We start from the raw sequence: 17024 nt of genomic DNA, 5'->3' as shown, positions 1-17024 counted from the left end.
AAATGTGCCCAAATTACAATGCTTTGGACTGAGAACATCCTTTTGAATTTCATGCTTACTTTTATTGATCTGAACTAAAGATCTTTCATTGCGGATTAAGATTGCATGTCCTTTTTCTGACCGCAGCAGAACGAAGAGGTTGCTGTACCTCTCCTGCCCATAGGTGTTTGTTGTCCTCTGCTGAAAGTTGCACTCCTCTTAGATGTGTCAGAAAATAACCGCATATGTGGCTGCTCTCCAAACCAGTTATTTCAGGATGCCTACATTAGCTCAGGTATTCTTAATATCTAAACCAGGTCACTTTGACAGAACTACATTAGGGAATAATTACACCAGAAGTTGTGCTGACAGATGGGGAGGAGCTGTTGTCTCTGAGCACAGGACAGGGAGGAGCAGTTGCGGTGTTGCCGTTTTCACCTGGTGCCGCTGTAGCCAAACAGCACTTTGGCCTTCAACCTTATCTTGTTCTTGTCCATTTTTTGAAAAAGTGTAAATGCTAATTTTGCTAATAAAAGCAATTGAAATCAAATTAATAACATAAAAAGTAATTCTGCTAATAAAAGCAATTAAAATCAAAGTATCTGCTTCCTCAGGGAGAGAAAGCAAACATGAACCAATTCTCACCACATTCATGGAAGGAAGGGAAATTTACCATTTTACAGGTGGGAAAGCTCAGATGTAATTCTGGTGTGGGGAATTATAATTTGGGCACTCCACTGTTGGATTATACCTCTGAGCAGTGCGTTGTTTTTCTGTCAGTTTTTCTGCTGGCTGAGTTTTTGAGTGTCATTGGTCAGTACCCCATGTGGGGAAAGTGATAACTTAGCATGCTAAAACAAACTGAGAGATGTTATCTTTTGCCATCCAGATAGTTTGCCTGATAATTTTTCCTCACACTTGTTTTATCTTTCCTTTTTATATAATTTTCCATTTTGTTTTGATTCTCCTACAACACTTGAAAACTAACCATTAGCAGCAAATCCTGGCAGTACAGAACCTTTTAATTACTAAAATTAAATAATACTGCATGGCAGAAGACATTGGACACTGTAGAAATGGTAGTTGGCACGAACTAGTTGTCGCCAGCATTTCTGGTGTGATTATGGCAAAGGATGTGGTCTTGCTCTTCCCCTGGTGCTTAGGGGCACTCTGCCAGTTTTTAACCCTCTGAACTATCGGCATAAGCTCCTACAACACTTGAAAACTAACCATTAGCAGCAAATCCTGGCAGTACAGAACCTTTTAATTACTAAAATTAAATAATACTGCATGGCAGAAGACATTGGACACTGTAGAAATGGTAGTTGGCACGAACTAGTTGTCGCCAGCATTTCTGGTGTGATTATGGCAAAGGATGTGGTCTTGCTCTTCCCCTGGTGCTTAGGGGCACTCTGCCAGTTTTTAACCCTCTGAACTAACTCGACATAAGATCAGAAAAGCACCTGCTCAGCTCCAGGGTAACAATAGCGGGGGGAGAAGCAATACTGCCTGTGTGGATGTTACCTAGCTGTTCCAACGGGTTAGCTGTATCATCAAACCGCACCGTAACTGATGTGTCAGGAAGTAGGAACGTAGACCTTTTTTCCCACCTAGTTATATTATTTTTTTCATTTTAATATTCAGATGTAAGTCATTAGTATCTTCTAACATAAGACTTTGAGGTGTCTCACACTGTATTTCATGTCATGTCACCACTGTATACCAAAGTAGAAACAGATGACTTTGGACAAGCTTTTTTTTTCAGTAGGAAAAGAGGAGAAGCACAAGTTTGTCGTCTCTGTTTTTGCCATGAAAGACTAAATAAACCACTAGTTCAGGATGGATATTCCTATTCCTGTTCTATACTCAAACCCTGTGCGCATTGTGGAAGCATTCCAGTTTCCTCTTCCCAAATCTGGATGAGAAACGCTTATGTAGCTGTTACCATCAGCAAAAGTATTGAGGCAGAATATTCCTGAGCAGTTTTTCAAGTGGTCCTAGGGGAGTTAGACTAATCAAGCTGAGGCAATCCAAAAAGTCCCTCACTAAAGCTCTGAAGCCACATGACAAATTGTGTATCACAGGTTAATTGCTATAATTTTTGTGTTGTAAATAAAATAGAAATAAGATGTTAGGGGGAAAATCTCCTTTTAATCAAAAAGAACAATGTCAAAGTAGGTTTTGTTGCAGGCTTGGACAATACGGCTAAATATAACCGTTTTCTTTATGCATTTCTGTTTGCTCTATAAATCATTGGGTTAGGAATGGATTTTTGCGTCTCCTGTTCTAGAGTTCATCTGTTATCTGTGCAAGGTATCTGTTTTTTTGGATGAGAGGGATGGCTTCCTACTTGAAAAGGAGGTGTCCTTAATGGGTGGCCTTTCAGTATTTAAAGACGTTGCCTTTCAGTATTTAAAGACATTAGTAGAACTTTGTGCCCAGTAATCGATGCTGTTTCTTACGAAGATTTCCTGCTAGAAAATAAAAGTACCTTCCTAGTAGTAGAGATCTTTCTCTGAGAATCATATTTTTTAAATCTATTTTAGAAGGTTGAGAGAGGGAGAGAGGATAAGCAAGACTATTGCAGTAACTGCTTTTTTGACAATGTATCAAGTTTGCTTCATGAGTTGGTTTTTATTTTTTAATTTAACATTTCTGGCTTAATACCTGAAGGACTTTTTACTCAGTCTCTACTAAAAAAAATTCGAAAGCATATTTCTCCATAATGACTTTCTTATTTGGGATAGCATTTTTGTTAAGATGTTCTTAAATGTAGTCTCGTGGAAAAATAATAGTTTCATTTTTCTAGCTGTATGTTTTTTTAAGTCCAGTAACTTTACTAAAAAGTGAAATAACCACAATAAAAATAGTTTTAATGTATTTTAACATTTTAAATAATATGTGGACAATTTATATTGCGTTACTCTCTATAAAATGTATTGAATTGTGCAACTGGGTAACAACTGACAGTTTGCGTTTGGTTTTCATTTGTGTGGTGTTGTTTTGGGGGTTTTTTGGTTTTTTTAAGACCTATGCAAACGGAGCTATGCAACATCCTAATGACAGGACAGCATAGTACACCACCTGCAGTGTACCACATGAAGTTCTAGGATGTCTAGTTATATTGCTGCTGAGATTATAATAATAGTAATCATTTAACCTCACTGTTGCAAACCAGGCAGTACATTATGATAACATGCCACATATAAAACTGAGGTGCACTCGTAAGAGAATCTGTTGTCAACAGTCATATGACTTGGTAATGACATACATACCTGTATTTTCCTTCCGTCCTTCCAAATTGTTCTGTACATGTTCCATTCGGTTAAAAGCCACGCCAGTAAATGTTACTGGTCTTCAGAAATTCTCCTAGGTATGTGTGATCTTAGCTTATATGCGTGGTTGTTGTTCATGAGGGGCTAAGCACTAGGGCTAGTAATTAGTAAGTGGTAGTCCCATCCCATTCCTGCCCCCCCCCCCCCCTTTTTTTTTTAAATAACCAAGAGGAAGATAAGATGGGGAAGAAAGCTGTATTGGTTCCATAACTGAAATGAAGTGGGCTGGAGGATTTACCAGAAGGAGCAGCCTGGGTAGGAAAAATGAAATAAAAAGGGGAAATCCCGAGACTAGCCTTGCACTTAAGTCTCTTTTTCTGTGAAAGAATTCCCTTTCTGCAGGACTAGCATGACTGGCATGAGTTTTGGTACAAGGCATGAGCCTCTGTCCCTGCAGCTGCTGCTGTCTGCCCTGTCTGCTTTACCCCGGTGCCTGAATTCCTCTAGCCTGTGGGTCCCACGTGCAGTTGTGGCATGTGCATGCTTAATACTTGTGACATAAATATCATCTCTATTTGCAGATAAGTGAGGCATGGTAATTTGTTCAAGTATGTGTATCAAAGACTCTGGCCAAAACAAGTTCTCTGTTTTCACAAGAAGAACAGCCTCTAAAAAAAATCTTCTGTGTTTGCCCCAATTTCTGAGCTGTACCGTATTGTCCCTGGTAACTAAAGGATAGCTCACTGTAAGTAAGAGATTCTCACATATGCCTTATGCTAAGCAAGCAAATTATTCAAACAATATCAAATTGATAAGTTTTGTAAGGTAAACACACTGTGTTTATATAGCATATTTAAACATGATCTCTATATTCAGAGAGGGAAAACCTATCCACATTGAAGTTGGTGTCAAAACTTTGCCGGGGCCAGTGCTGATTGTCAACTGTAATATGTCATATTCAGATTCTTGTGCATGCAAAATACTTACTGAAGAACAATTTTCGTATTTTAGAACGTCTTTTATGAGATGGAAGGTACTATCTGAAGTTTAAAGAGAGGAATTTCCAGTCAGCAGTGAAAGACTGTAAGCTATAGAGCTACAATACAGAATTACAGAACTACAAGAGTATTTTTAAATCTATCTACGCTTAACAAATTATTTGCATGCAAATTGCTCACTTGAGTTGTATATCTGCCCATGTCTAATGTTTAATTTTCCTTTTTAACAGGTAGAGAGAATTGTTGACAAGAGGAAAAACAAGAAGGGAAAAACAGAGTATTTGGTGCGATGGAAAGGATACGACAGCGAAGATGATACTTGGGAGCCAGAACAGCACCTTGTTAATTGTGAGGAATATATACATGAATTTAACAGACGCCACAATGAAAAGCAGAAAGAAAGCACATTAACCAGGACAAACAGGACCTCTCCAAATAATGCCAGAAAACAAATTTCTAGATCTACCAATAGCTCTTTTTCAAAGACATCCACTAAATCTTTAGTTATGGGTAAAGATCATGAGTCAAAAAATAATCAACTCTTTTCTGCCACCCAGAAGTTCCGGAAAAACAATTCACCATCTCTTTCTGGAAGGAAAAATATGGACCTTGCAAAATCAGGTATTAAAATCCTAGTGCCCAAAAGTCCAATTAAGAGTCGGACAACAGTTGATGGCTTCCAGAATGAAAGCCCGGATAAAATGGACCATATAGAGCAGGATCAAGAAGACTCTGTAGCACCAGAAGTAGCAGCAGAAAAACCGGTGGGAGCTTTATTAGGACCTGGTGCAGAGCGTGCTAGGATGGGGAGCCGACCAAGGATACATCCATTAGTGCCACAATTGCCAGTGCCAGTAACAGCCACAATTGCATCAGCATTAACAATAAACGGAAAAGGTATGTGTACAAGTCATTTTTGTGTACATTTTTCATTCGACTGATCTTTTTTACCGTTCAGATGCAAACAAATTACCCACTCTGTTTCAGCCATGTTAAATCAAGTCTGGAGAACTTCACAACTTTATTTTACATAACTATATGACTACAAAGCCATTTCGAATTTTGCCAGCTTTTGCTTTCCTCGCAGAGATTCATTGGTATTTGTGTTTTCAGAATCACCATAAGATACATCTGTGTTTGCCTTGACATTGTGTGGTACGCATATTCCGTGTACCACTTCCAGAGATTACATCATTGCTTTAAGTTTCTTTAAATAGGTCAAATTTGTTATCAATATTAGAAACATAAATTATGGGAATAGATGAATGATGTGAACAAGGATTCTTCCTAACAGTATACATATCTGTTTTGTTATAAATATTGCCTAGAAAAAAACCTATGAGAATGATGTTGCTTAAAAAACAAAGTTGATAAGTTTTGTTTCAGTGAAAGTTTGAGCCAGTTGTGGAGATACATATGCCTTCTGCCTGGATTGAATTCTGTCTTCGTTATATTTTATCAATATTTTGTTGTTTATACCTCATTTGATATTGAGAGCTTATTTAGGTTTGATGCCTGGTTTGCTAATATCTCATGAGATTACAGTTTCTTCAACTTGTACTGCAAAATTTGTGACACCAATGAAGCCCAAACTGCTTTCGTGGGAGGAAGCTGTTTGTTCCTCCCACCCAGCTGAGACCCTCATTTAAGACTTCACGGTCCTCATTCGTGTGCCCCAAACGTTTATTCTTCCCTGACAGGCCCAGGTTGTTGTGTAGTCACAGGTGTTCTCATAAGCATGCTTTTGAGGCTAAATTTTAAAGTGTAATACCGCACCCTCAAATAAAATGCAGTGGGTAAAAACTGTAGGTATGCTATTGATGATGGCTTGCTGGAAAAATTGCTTGAAAACCAAGGACTGGGCCTGCCAAAAACCACACTTAGAGACAAACGATATAGGAAAAAAAATGTGTTGAAGACTTTGGGAGAGTTTGTTGGATGCCCCACTGTTGCTTACATTCAGATTTTCTGACAAAACAGCTGCAGCGGGAGAGGTTGCAAAGCAGTGGACAAGGGAGGAACACGCTCCTGGAGCTGTGGTGTCAGGTCATGGACCAACCCATTTTGCTGCAGATGAACTAGGTAACCATGGTAATACACACACAGCTGCCAGGAATATCTCTTCCTTTGCATGGGCTAATGAAGGAATGTAAATCTCAGAGGATGTAAACAAAGCTGGAGGGGGAAATGCAAGAGATGCCAGTGTGAGTTTTCTGAGTAGGTGAGGTAGAGGAGTGTGTTTGCGCATGTGATGGTTTTGTGATAATTAATATGTGTTTTGGAGTATGGTCATGTTCCTAGTGAAGTGATTGATAAGTGCTGCCTTCGGCGTCCTGTTTTTTGCCTCATGGCATTCAGAAAAATAATTAGGACACAAAGGCCTCTCTTGGGTAGATCAGCAGCCACAAATGCTCCCACCAACCTTTCACTCTGGTAATAGTGGTACAGCGAGGGCCCAGTCACAGGGCATCAAGTGGAAGTGGAAAGACCTGCGTAGGAATGGTAGTGACACATAAAATATTAGCTGAGGTGCATTTATCTGTTTCACCGAGATGTTACAATTACCTCAGCTGCCTCCTTCAGCTCTTCTTAGGCATTTGTCTGAGCAACGAACATTGAAAGCTACCGACTGACCCTAGGGAGGATGGCAATGTGAGACTTTTTCTCACACGTAGGTTTTCACAAGATCTTAAGGTGCAGATCAAAAAAAGGAGAGCCAAGGAGATAGTCACAATATGTGGTTGCCCAAAACTACACAATATGTTTCCGCCTTCTGTCTGCTGCTGGAGGGATATTAGTTCAAGTACATTAACTGAGGCTTTCCTTCTCTGTCCTGATACACCGCTGCCAATCCCCAAGCTGAGCTGTGCAGTCTGCTGGGAAATGGATGCTAAATACCCAAATTTATTATGGCTTTGCAGGCAGTTACGCTGATCTACAACATTTTTGGGGGTAACATCCAAATCATGCAGTAATTCTCTGATTATAAAACTTGGAAACAAAGCTGCAGAAGAAAAATACTTTGTGTTTATATCTGACATCAGTCTCTTTTCCTAGCTTCTTAGGATTTCTTGGACAGAAATCTTTCTCACGGGAGCCCAGGCTCCAATTCATCTGTTCTGCATGGCCAGAGCAGACCTTTATTTAGAGAGAAGCCAAGAGAGGCAGCCCTGTCTCCTAGAGCTAGCCTGGCCTTGGAGCTTCCTGAGCTGACACATTCTCCGTCTCTTCATTAAAGCTGTGCTCTTCTCCTTGCTGTTTTTATTTTTAACTTCACACTGCTATTCATTAAAATGTAGTAAATCGATGCTTGCTTCCCTCCCTCCCCTGCATGGGGTTGTCACGGTCCTGGATCTTGTTTCGCTCCTTACTCAGGACATTCCTTCTGTCTTAAACGGACACCTCATCACATTTTCAACACCACCTCAGGAATCATACATCATGAGAGGTATTCATTGTACAGAAACACCGTCAAATTCGTACCCTCATCGCTGGCTCTTCATACGCACCAGATCTGACATATTAATAATACAGATGATAGATCTGGCATTTGGAGCACTCTTTCCAAACTTCCCACCTCCTCTGCATACACCTTCTGTTAATTTTAAGAGTTCCTATTTCCACATGGAGGATGCTGTCAGGAAGACAAAAGCATGTTTTGAAAAATAACTTTTTACTTGAGCTGGTTAAGGAATTTTTTATCAAAACATTTTTGTTGGAAAAACCCAGTTAGTCAAAACAGAAATGACTAATTGGAAAGTATAATTTTGAAAGATTCTATAAAAATATATATTACACTTCAACAAATTTTTGGACAACTTTTTTGATTAAAGCCTATTTAGAATTTGATTTTTTTTGTTAAGTAATATTGGAAAAATCATTTAAAATTTTAATATGAAAACAGTGTTCCTAATTTTGAGATTATTGCTATGACTGCTTTTGAATTGTGTGACTCGTGTTGGTTCTTTAGTCCTAGTTCACGATGGCGAAACTCTTCAGCATTTAGTCTGTACTTTGTTTGTTCTCCCCAGCCTTGACTTTTTTTTTCTAAATTTCTTTTTTATAATAAGAGTACACACCAGGAAAAAAAACTGGTATGCATAGGAATCCTAATTTTGAGATTATTGCTATGACTGCTTTTGAATTGTGTGACTCGTGTTGGTTCTTTAGTCCTAGTTCACGATGGCGAAACTCTTCAGCATTTAGTCTGTACTTTGTTTGTTCTCCCCAGCCTTGACTTTTTTTTTCTAAATTTCTTTTTTATAATAAGAGTACACACCAGGAAAAAAAACTGGTATGCATAGGAAAATCCCATGACTGCAATTACTAGGAAATATTACTATTATTGTAGCACCTAGTCGTGCTTTCCATGACACAAACTGCCATGATGCAGTTCTTGCTCCAAAGTTCCTACAGTCTCAGAAAAGGCAACCAGCAAATATTTATACAAATATGCAGGGGTACCAGGGGAATAAAATAACAGTAATGTTTGCTCTGGGAGTCGGTGGTTTCAGCACACTAAAATCTAGCTGCTGTCCAAAGTATATTTTTTAACAAAGAAAGCCATTGTGTTGAATGTTCATATTTTAAAGGCTTGGCCTTGAAAACAGTGTCAATGGAGTAATATACTACATACAAGTCTAAGAAGGGTGATACATGGAAGAAGTGGGAATGGGTCACTGAATGAAAGTTGCTGTGGTTCTGGTTTTTCGAAATACGTGATGATCATCAGCTGTCACTAAAAGTTAACAGAAGCGATCCTTAAATGGATGAATGAAACAGAAAAACACCACCAAAGAACTGAAATGTTGTGGAAAGGATGTTAATGGCACCTACAAGCAATGCATATTACTCAAAACTAGGCAAGACAAAAAGTGGCCTGATGTCTAACAATAGGTTGTGATACCTTAAAAGTTTTTGAAAGCTTCCTTCATCAAAATTGTATAAAAAAATAACTTTGAAATTTTATTGCAAATGTTTTAGGCATGGTACACTCATGGTATCCAGGGAAGTTCTGTTTATAGAGTACACAAGAAGTGAAACTGTAAAGGGAATCTAATCTGTCAGTCACACAAGGCTAGAGAGTTGGCTTGCAATTTTAGAAAGGACTAAAAGACTGGATTGATTGTTCACCTTCTGCAAAACTTGACCATAAACCAGGTGAATACCATTGCTTGGCAAATTCTAGTTGCCTTGCTGTATTTTTTTTTCTGGGTCACCCTATAGTTGCTACAGTTTTTATTCAGCTAACAATGTCCAACATGTGGATGTAATTGAGGATAAATGCCACAAGAAGGGAGATTTTGGGTAGAAAGGCATGCAAAGCTCACAGTATAAAATGAGCAAGAAAAACACATCTAGCTGCATATGTTGTTATAATTAGAATAAGGCAGGCTGGTGGCTGGCGTACGGGAAGAGAAGAAATACAAGAAACGCAATGAATTACATCACTTGTTAGACAGACAAGCACCACCAGTGTGCACAGTGGCATTAGCATCTCCCTCCTTGCACATATTAGTTCAGATGAATAACTTGCAGGAGCAGTAGGCTGTCTGACAATGCAAAGATGATTGCAGTATATCACCCTATAAGGAACAAGGGTGTCTGCTGATTTTTCAGTTGGATAATGGTGCTGTTTTTATCTCAAAACAATGGTATTAGCACCAAAAGAAAAGCCGGGCATCAGGAAAAAAAATGATTGAACTTAAGTTCTGTTTGTTACCTGTTCTCTCCCTTACCCAAAGCAGCTTATGGGATTAAAAACCACAGATTCGGAAAACCAAAAATCCACTCTAACACCCAAGGAAAATAGTGTCTGTTGTTTGGTTAAGTGTCTGATAGCTTTAGTCTCAACAGGAACCAAGCAAGCATAGAAGTACTTATGGAGGCAACTGGGACCAGGGAGAAACGTACGTTCTCAATACAATACCAAGCCGAGCTGAAAGGAGTTCAGCTGCTCCCTGTTCCTTAGGGTGAGGCGAGCTCACCCAGTTCCGTCCCAAATTCTCCCGGTTACTTTCTTTCCTCTCCCTATATGTGCCTGAGTGTTGGACATTACGTGAGGAACAGTCCACTGGCACCAGTGCAACTCATTAGGCCCCCCTCAAGAGTCCCTTGGGAAGAGCATAGCGGTTGACAAAGGTGTGTTGGGTGTGAACCACATTAGTTGTCCAGGTGGACCGCAAGCTATGCATATAACCATCTCAAAAAGCAAAAGTGAGAGGAGAGTTGCAGAAGCTCATTGCTGTGTGAATTAGAGTGGACAGTACAACTGAAGGAAAGTTGGGGTGATGTGTTAGTTTGTCAGATTTCTTTTTAGCATCCTGGAAGGACAGAAGCAGCTTTGAGCCCTCCTTTTGTTTGTTTTTGTTTTGGTTAAGTAGTAAAATGTGATTCCAAAAAAAGCCCTAAGACAGGAACTTCCTTTTTCAGTGTTTGTACATTGCTCTTGGATGGTGGCTTGATCTCTGCTGAGTGATCTGGAAAGCAACCAAGTATTTTATTAGTGCAAACAAAAGCCTATGAAATGGGTTAAAGTCCTTTGTAAAGCCTGCCTAACTTCTGAAATTACTGGTTAAACTTCTTTGTCAAATGCAGCAGTGTGTAATTTTGTATCTTTTCTATTGTGTATGCATTTAGCAAATCACTAAGAGTAAAGGGTAAACCAGTTTTCATTTAATCAACCTTAAAGACACCTTTGGTTTTGGGTTTTGTTTTTTTTTTCCTTTGGAAGTTGCATTTCATTTAGATTCTATTCTTTAAGAGTTTACATTATTATTTCCCATATGTACTGTATTACAACATTTTAACCTACCTTCAAATTTTCCATCTGTATTACTGTTAAATAATTTTCAAGTTCTTCAGCTTCTTTATTCTCAACTAAAATAATATTCTGAATCATTGCCAATTTCTTGTTTATCTATATTTTCTGGCTTAATATGAATGCAAAAGTGTTAAGTAATATGGTAGACTGGATGGTCTGTATTATGTGGAAAATTGATCCATTATCCCATATTGTTCTGGTTTTTGTCTCCCATTGCTTGTGCAGTTTCTGGTACAGATAATTGTTACTTTACGTGGTGCTCCAGGATTGAGAACTTCTTGTGAAAATCTCTCGTCTTCAGGGCCATATTGGTATATGTCAATAGATTACCATAATAATAAATCAGGATTTAAGTGTGGGGTTTGCTTGAGTTTTAAGGCTGTTTTCCTGAGAACGTAAGGCATAAGTGACTGGTTTCTTGCTTTTTCTGCCTTCTGCTATCCTCCACCGCTTAGAACAGAGAAGTCTCAGTTGGATGCTACGTTGGTGTAGACTTTTGATACAGCTAAGCTGGTGTAAAAGGTAGCTACTTTGAAAAGAGTGGTCCCATTCCTTTTCCCCACTTCCCCAACCCCAGGTTATAATATGGTGTAAACAACTGCTCCTTTAAGGACAGGCTTATTTTTATCAGCCTTCTGGAAGTGACAGTGAGGGAGAGGATATGTCCCTGAGGAGGGAGACAGAGACACGCTTTTTCCGTGTTTTAATTCTGTCCCTGAAAAACCTTTAATGGGAACTGTGGATATAATGTATTAAAAAAAAAAAAGGGGGGGGGGGGGAAGTTCTCAAGAAATAGTCAGTTTGGACATAAAATCCTCAACCTAAGTTGATAGAAAAACTCCTGTTATTTTCACTGAAATTTGTATTACACCTGCAGGCCCACTGGTAAACATAAAGCCTTTAGCTGTGCAGTTCTTCTGACGTTGCATCAGTTTACACGGACTGAAGATCTGGAGTCTAAACCTCTCTTGACTACTCAGCCGTTACGTCCTCCGACAGTACTTGTACCAATATGAGACAAAATTAATTTCTGAGGACACATTTGTCATACCTGCTGTGTCAAAACGTAGGAAAGATGAAGCACAATGAAGCAAAGGCTTTGTTTACAGGGCTGACTTTCAACGTCCTTTGCATACGTCTGTGCAGAGCAAATGTGGTGAAGATCTGAATGATAGAACAAAAGCGTTGAGCTAGATTTTTTTTTTTTTCTTCCACCATTGTCAACATTGTAGAACTTCAGAACAGCTTTTGATAATACAACAGAAATGTGGAGTGCAATCAGAAATCCCCATGCGGTGCCTTTTGCAGTTGTGCCTGGCAGAGTAACCGGCAACTTCTTTCGTCTCTTGCTGTTTCAATTTTTAAAAAAGTTACATCTCCCATCTCTGTTAAGGCTGTCAAGTGGATGGAATGCATGTTTGCTAAGGAAACTGTCATGAATCCGTGTTCTCTTGAAAAGAAGATTAATCTTAATAGGTTGATACAAAAATCCATAAAAAACGGACCAAAACAATCATAATATGGTTCAGGGAAGATTTGCCTAGATCACATTTTCTACTTAAAATAAAAAAGGGAGATGATGAGAGTACAGTTAAATCTTCCGTCAAGAAAACATCCTCATAGGGAGACAGTTACAGGTGGGATAAAATATCGTAGAAAGAATAAGTAAATAAACTATTACAGTTTTTTTTCCATCAATGCTTGTGAAAAAGAGAAGATTGTTAGATTCAAGGAGATGCAAAACTGAGATATTAAAAAAAAATTTTTTTTAAAGCTAGCTGCTTGGATAACAGCTGGGAACAGCTTTGCATTTTACAGGTGATCACAAAAATATCTTTTATTATAATGAGAGCTAATGAAATAGCCAGATCCTATATTGCTCTGGGATAGCTGTACTTCCTACCCAGCCAGAGAAGTTGCAGTACTCAAGCTGGCATAATCATGGTCCAAAACTGCTGCTGTGAGTTATCGATAATAATACAGCAAGGTACTATTCTTTCACTTAAAAGAAAATAAATACAAAAGTTGTACATTTGTGATACTGTATGCAATTTTTCAAATCAAACAAAAATATCTAAATTAACTGCTGTACATAGCATTTATATTGTAAACATATTTAAGAGCACACACTAAAATGCATTAGGCCACAAATTACCAAACAGTTAATTCTGCTATAGTAATTGTTTTCTTAATTTTGCAATCTTAAAATGCATAAAAAAGCTTTTGATTTTCATTAAGTATTTTTAATTTAAAATGCTTTAAAGTTTATTAATTTTTAGATGCCTTTAATAAACAAAGGCAAATCATACACACTAGTGCTTTGAACTAGAATATTCTATGTTTGAACACATCTGAAAACTGGGAAGTTCTAAGATTTAACATGGAAGAAGAGGAGGAGAGAGAGAGCATCTTACTATTGTATTAAGACTTCTTTGAACATCTCAGTGAAACAGCGGATAAAGAAGTACAGATTGTCGTTTATTTTCTTTGAAAATATTCCTTGAAAGAAGCAACTAAAGTAAGTAGCTGTGCTTCAAAAGGCTGCTAAGAAACTGGCTGGGAGGATGGAAAACAGAGTAGGCTTAATGGTTCGTTTTAGTTGTGTCAGAAGGTTAACAGTAGGATATCATAAGATTCTGTAATGGGATCTGTGCTTATTTATGTTTATTAGTGATCTTTAAAAAAAAAATTGCAGTGAGCAGAAGAGGTACAAAACTTGCAGTGAAACACTTAGTTATGTATTCCTTAAGATATACGAAAATAGAAACTTCAGAGGGACATACCTAAAGCAGGAGACTAAGCAAAGTGATGAACAGCAGGAAGAAAACTTGAACGGATAATTTTCCTTGCTGGCTCCTAAACAGAGTTTTTAGCCTGGGATGCAGATAGGAATACCTAAACACTGCTGAGGGCAACTCCAAGAAGACTCGGCCTAATATCAGAGTAAAGAAGCTCTCAAGGTTTCTCTGTTTGTCACACACATTTGTCATTACTCTTCAATCAAGCTTGGTGTATAATCAATCTGTAGATAATATCTGTTGGCTGGCATAGTGTCTTCCATGCATTAGCACTGCTGTCCTTCTGATTTCAAGTTTGATTGATATATCATTTTTAAGATGTGCTAGAATAAGAGGGAGTGGAGAAACTGGCTGGCTGCCTTCTCAGACTAGCTCCTTGTGAGATGTGTCCAAGAGGACTTCCAATGTATACACAGTTGGAGAATCTAGGCCAAGCTATTGATGAAAGCTGGTACAACAGGAACAAAGAGGATGTAAAATAATAATTAAAAAAAAATATGTATCTGAAGGGAATAGTGAAAAGATTGCACATGATTATTTTAGAGAAGAAACAAATTATAGACACGAAATAATGACTGATGTAGTTGGAAATCTCTATTCTGGAATTGAATGAATAAGACAAGGGGACATCTAAAGAAATCAAAGGGTGTCAAATTCGAAACAGAAAGATAATAGCTTTTGATATAGCTTCCATTTAGTCCTTCCATTTAGGTTTGTTAAAACATATTTGAGTCCAAGAGATAAAGAGATAATGACCATTTAAAAAAATTGTAGGCGTTTATAAGGATAATGGGAATAAACTGTATTTATAGGAATGGTATAGTTTTACAAAGAATGTAAGTTCTCTTGCTTTAGAAGTAAGGAAACTTTTTGTGACATACCTGAAAATTGTAATTCAGGGATTTTTATACCTCTTTCTGCATTGTTAGCCATTATTATTTATGGAATAATTCACTGAACTATTATTTATGAAATTACTTTTATACTGTGCAGACATTCAGAGATTCTAATCATTGTCCTGTTAGGATATTAGGATAGGCATTGGAAAAGCAGTTAAGATGGTGGAGCTCTGGTCTGGTTCCTACTGAGGTCCTTACTGTGAAGCTCCTTTCTCTACTCTAGATCCGTATATGACATCCTTTAAAAAACGCTTAGAGAACTGTATAAAACAATCATTGTGGAAAAAAAATACCACTAAATTTAGATGCTTTAAGTAAAGAATACTGATTTTTCATTCATCCTTTTTTGTGTTGGGATAGTCCCAACATCCCAAAACCCCTCCAGTGTAAACAGATTTGTTACATTGTATTCTCCCCTCATCCCTTGGTTTTCTGGACAGATTTCAAATTCAGTGGGCACTTTTGAGAAATGCAGGAATGAGTTGAAACCAACCGTAAATGCAAAGCTAATTCTTATTTTACCAGGCATAACATTTTATTGACATAGGTAATTTAAAAATAATTTTCAGCATATGGGAAGAATATCCTGCTAGGGCTTCTCTTAAAGTTGGTGATTGTGTGAAGACATATTTGTGGCAGTGCAGGGCAACACCCTTTCACCAAGGAATTTAAAGAAAGGATTTTTTCTTATATTAGTACAAGTAGGAAAACTTAATATGGTAATAATGGGTATTTCAAACAATTTACTGTGTGTTTTGTGATTTTCTGTTTTAATTTCTGAATACAAAGGATGACAGTCTCTTAAAGTTGGTGATTGTGTGAAGACATATTTGTGGCAGTGCAGGGCAACACCCTTTCACCAAGGAATTTAAAGAAAGGATTTTTTCTTATATTAGTACAAGTAGGAAAACTTAATATGGTAATAATGGGTATTTCAAACAATTTACTGTGTGTTTTGTGATTTTCTGTTTTAATTTCTGAATACAAAGGATGACAGATTATTTTGCATTCTTTATTTTAGAGAATCTATTTTTACTTTCTGTGCATGTGTAGGCAATTAGCTTGAAAACCTGTTTTAAATATTTAAAAGTTTATACAAAACACAAATTACATCTTTGATTACCATTATTGAAAGCTAGTGAGACATTTTGGTTTTTTGTTTCTTTGCTTTGCATGTTGACAGTCTTTTTGTTCCATCAGCTTTTTTGGATCCTGTATAGTCAGTTAGGTTGGGGGGGTTGTTTTTAGAAATGACCTTTCTGAGCACAAACAATGGAGCAGCAAAAAAAACTTTTTAAATATGTGAGAGGGAGAAAAAAGAAATTTAGACATATTGCTTATCTCATGTCCTTGTGGGAAGTGGAAAGTTTTCCATTATTAAAAAAAAAAAAGTGAAATAAATAAATAATCTTACAATTAATTAAAAAATTTATTTTAGAATACCTATACAGTGAGAGAATGGGTTTTCTCAAATGATCATGTAGTATAAGATAGTGATAATAGTAAACGGAGTGGCTGCCCAAACTATGGGTCAGGATCCAGGACCTATTCTGGAAGAAGTACTCTGAAATGAGGGTTTTCTGAACTTGATTTAGTTCTGCTTGATGTTTCTGCTCTTAAGAATCAGAGGAAACGTTTATTTCAAAGGTTTTCTTTCTCTTTCTGGAATGCTAGATTCAACAACCCTTTAGATGCCGTAAAGTAAAAGGAAAAAGTAACAAGCATGTTATGTTTAATGAGCTTTGAAAGCAATGGTTAAAATTATTCAAGCATGAGTGCCTTTAAGACACATGACAAATCAATTGTATGATTTTTTAAATCTTTTTTTTTTTCAACTGATGATTTAGATACCTATTGTGTTTATTGACTTCATGGGGAAGTGCTGATGCTTTGCATTTTTGGAAATAAGATTTCTTTTTATTTCCATTTCCAAATACAGATGTAACTAGATAACATTAAAGGTTGAGCTCTAAGTCTTCTGGTAAAGTAATGCAAGCCAGAAGAATCAGTCTCCCTAACTGATCTTTATTTTTCGGCTTGCTGTGACACTTTGAGGAAGAAAATGGACTTGTTACATTGGTATGTTAAAGTATTTTGCTCTTAAGTCCCTTCTATTCTAGTATTAAATTTTACTCTAGCACAGCGGTCATCTTCAAAAATCATTATTCCTCTTGGAATCATAGAAATCATAGAAACATTAAGGTTGGAAAAGACCTCTAAGATCATCGAGTCCAACTGTCAACCCAACACCA

General features: G+C 37.5%; 1 protein-coding gene across 1 annotated transcript in view; it reads left to right on the top strand.

The window, feature by feature from the left end:
• The window catches only part of CDYL (chromodomain Y-like), a 112686-nt gene that overhangs the window by 46511 nt on the left and 49151 nt on the right, over positions 1–17024 (top strand). The window contains exon 2 of the mRNA XM_009279178.1: positions 4483–5149. Coding sequence (XP_009277453.1) covers positions 4483–5149 — 667 coding nt within the window. The remainder of the gene's footprint in view (positions 1–4482; positions 5150–17024) is intronic.

This window comes from Aptenodytes forsteri, unplaced genomic scaffold (genome assembly GCF_000699145.1).
Source record: "Aptenodytes forsteri isolate BGI_AS27 unplaced genomic scaffold, ASM69914v1 Scaffold81, whole genome shotgun sequence".
NCBI lineage: Eukaryota > Metazoa > Chordata > Aves > Sphenisciformes > Spheniscidae > Aptenodytes > Aptenodytes forsteri.
The sequence above is the reverse complement of the archived record's forward strand: the minus strand, read 5'-3'. Positions and strand labels throughout refer to the sequence as shown.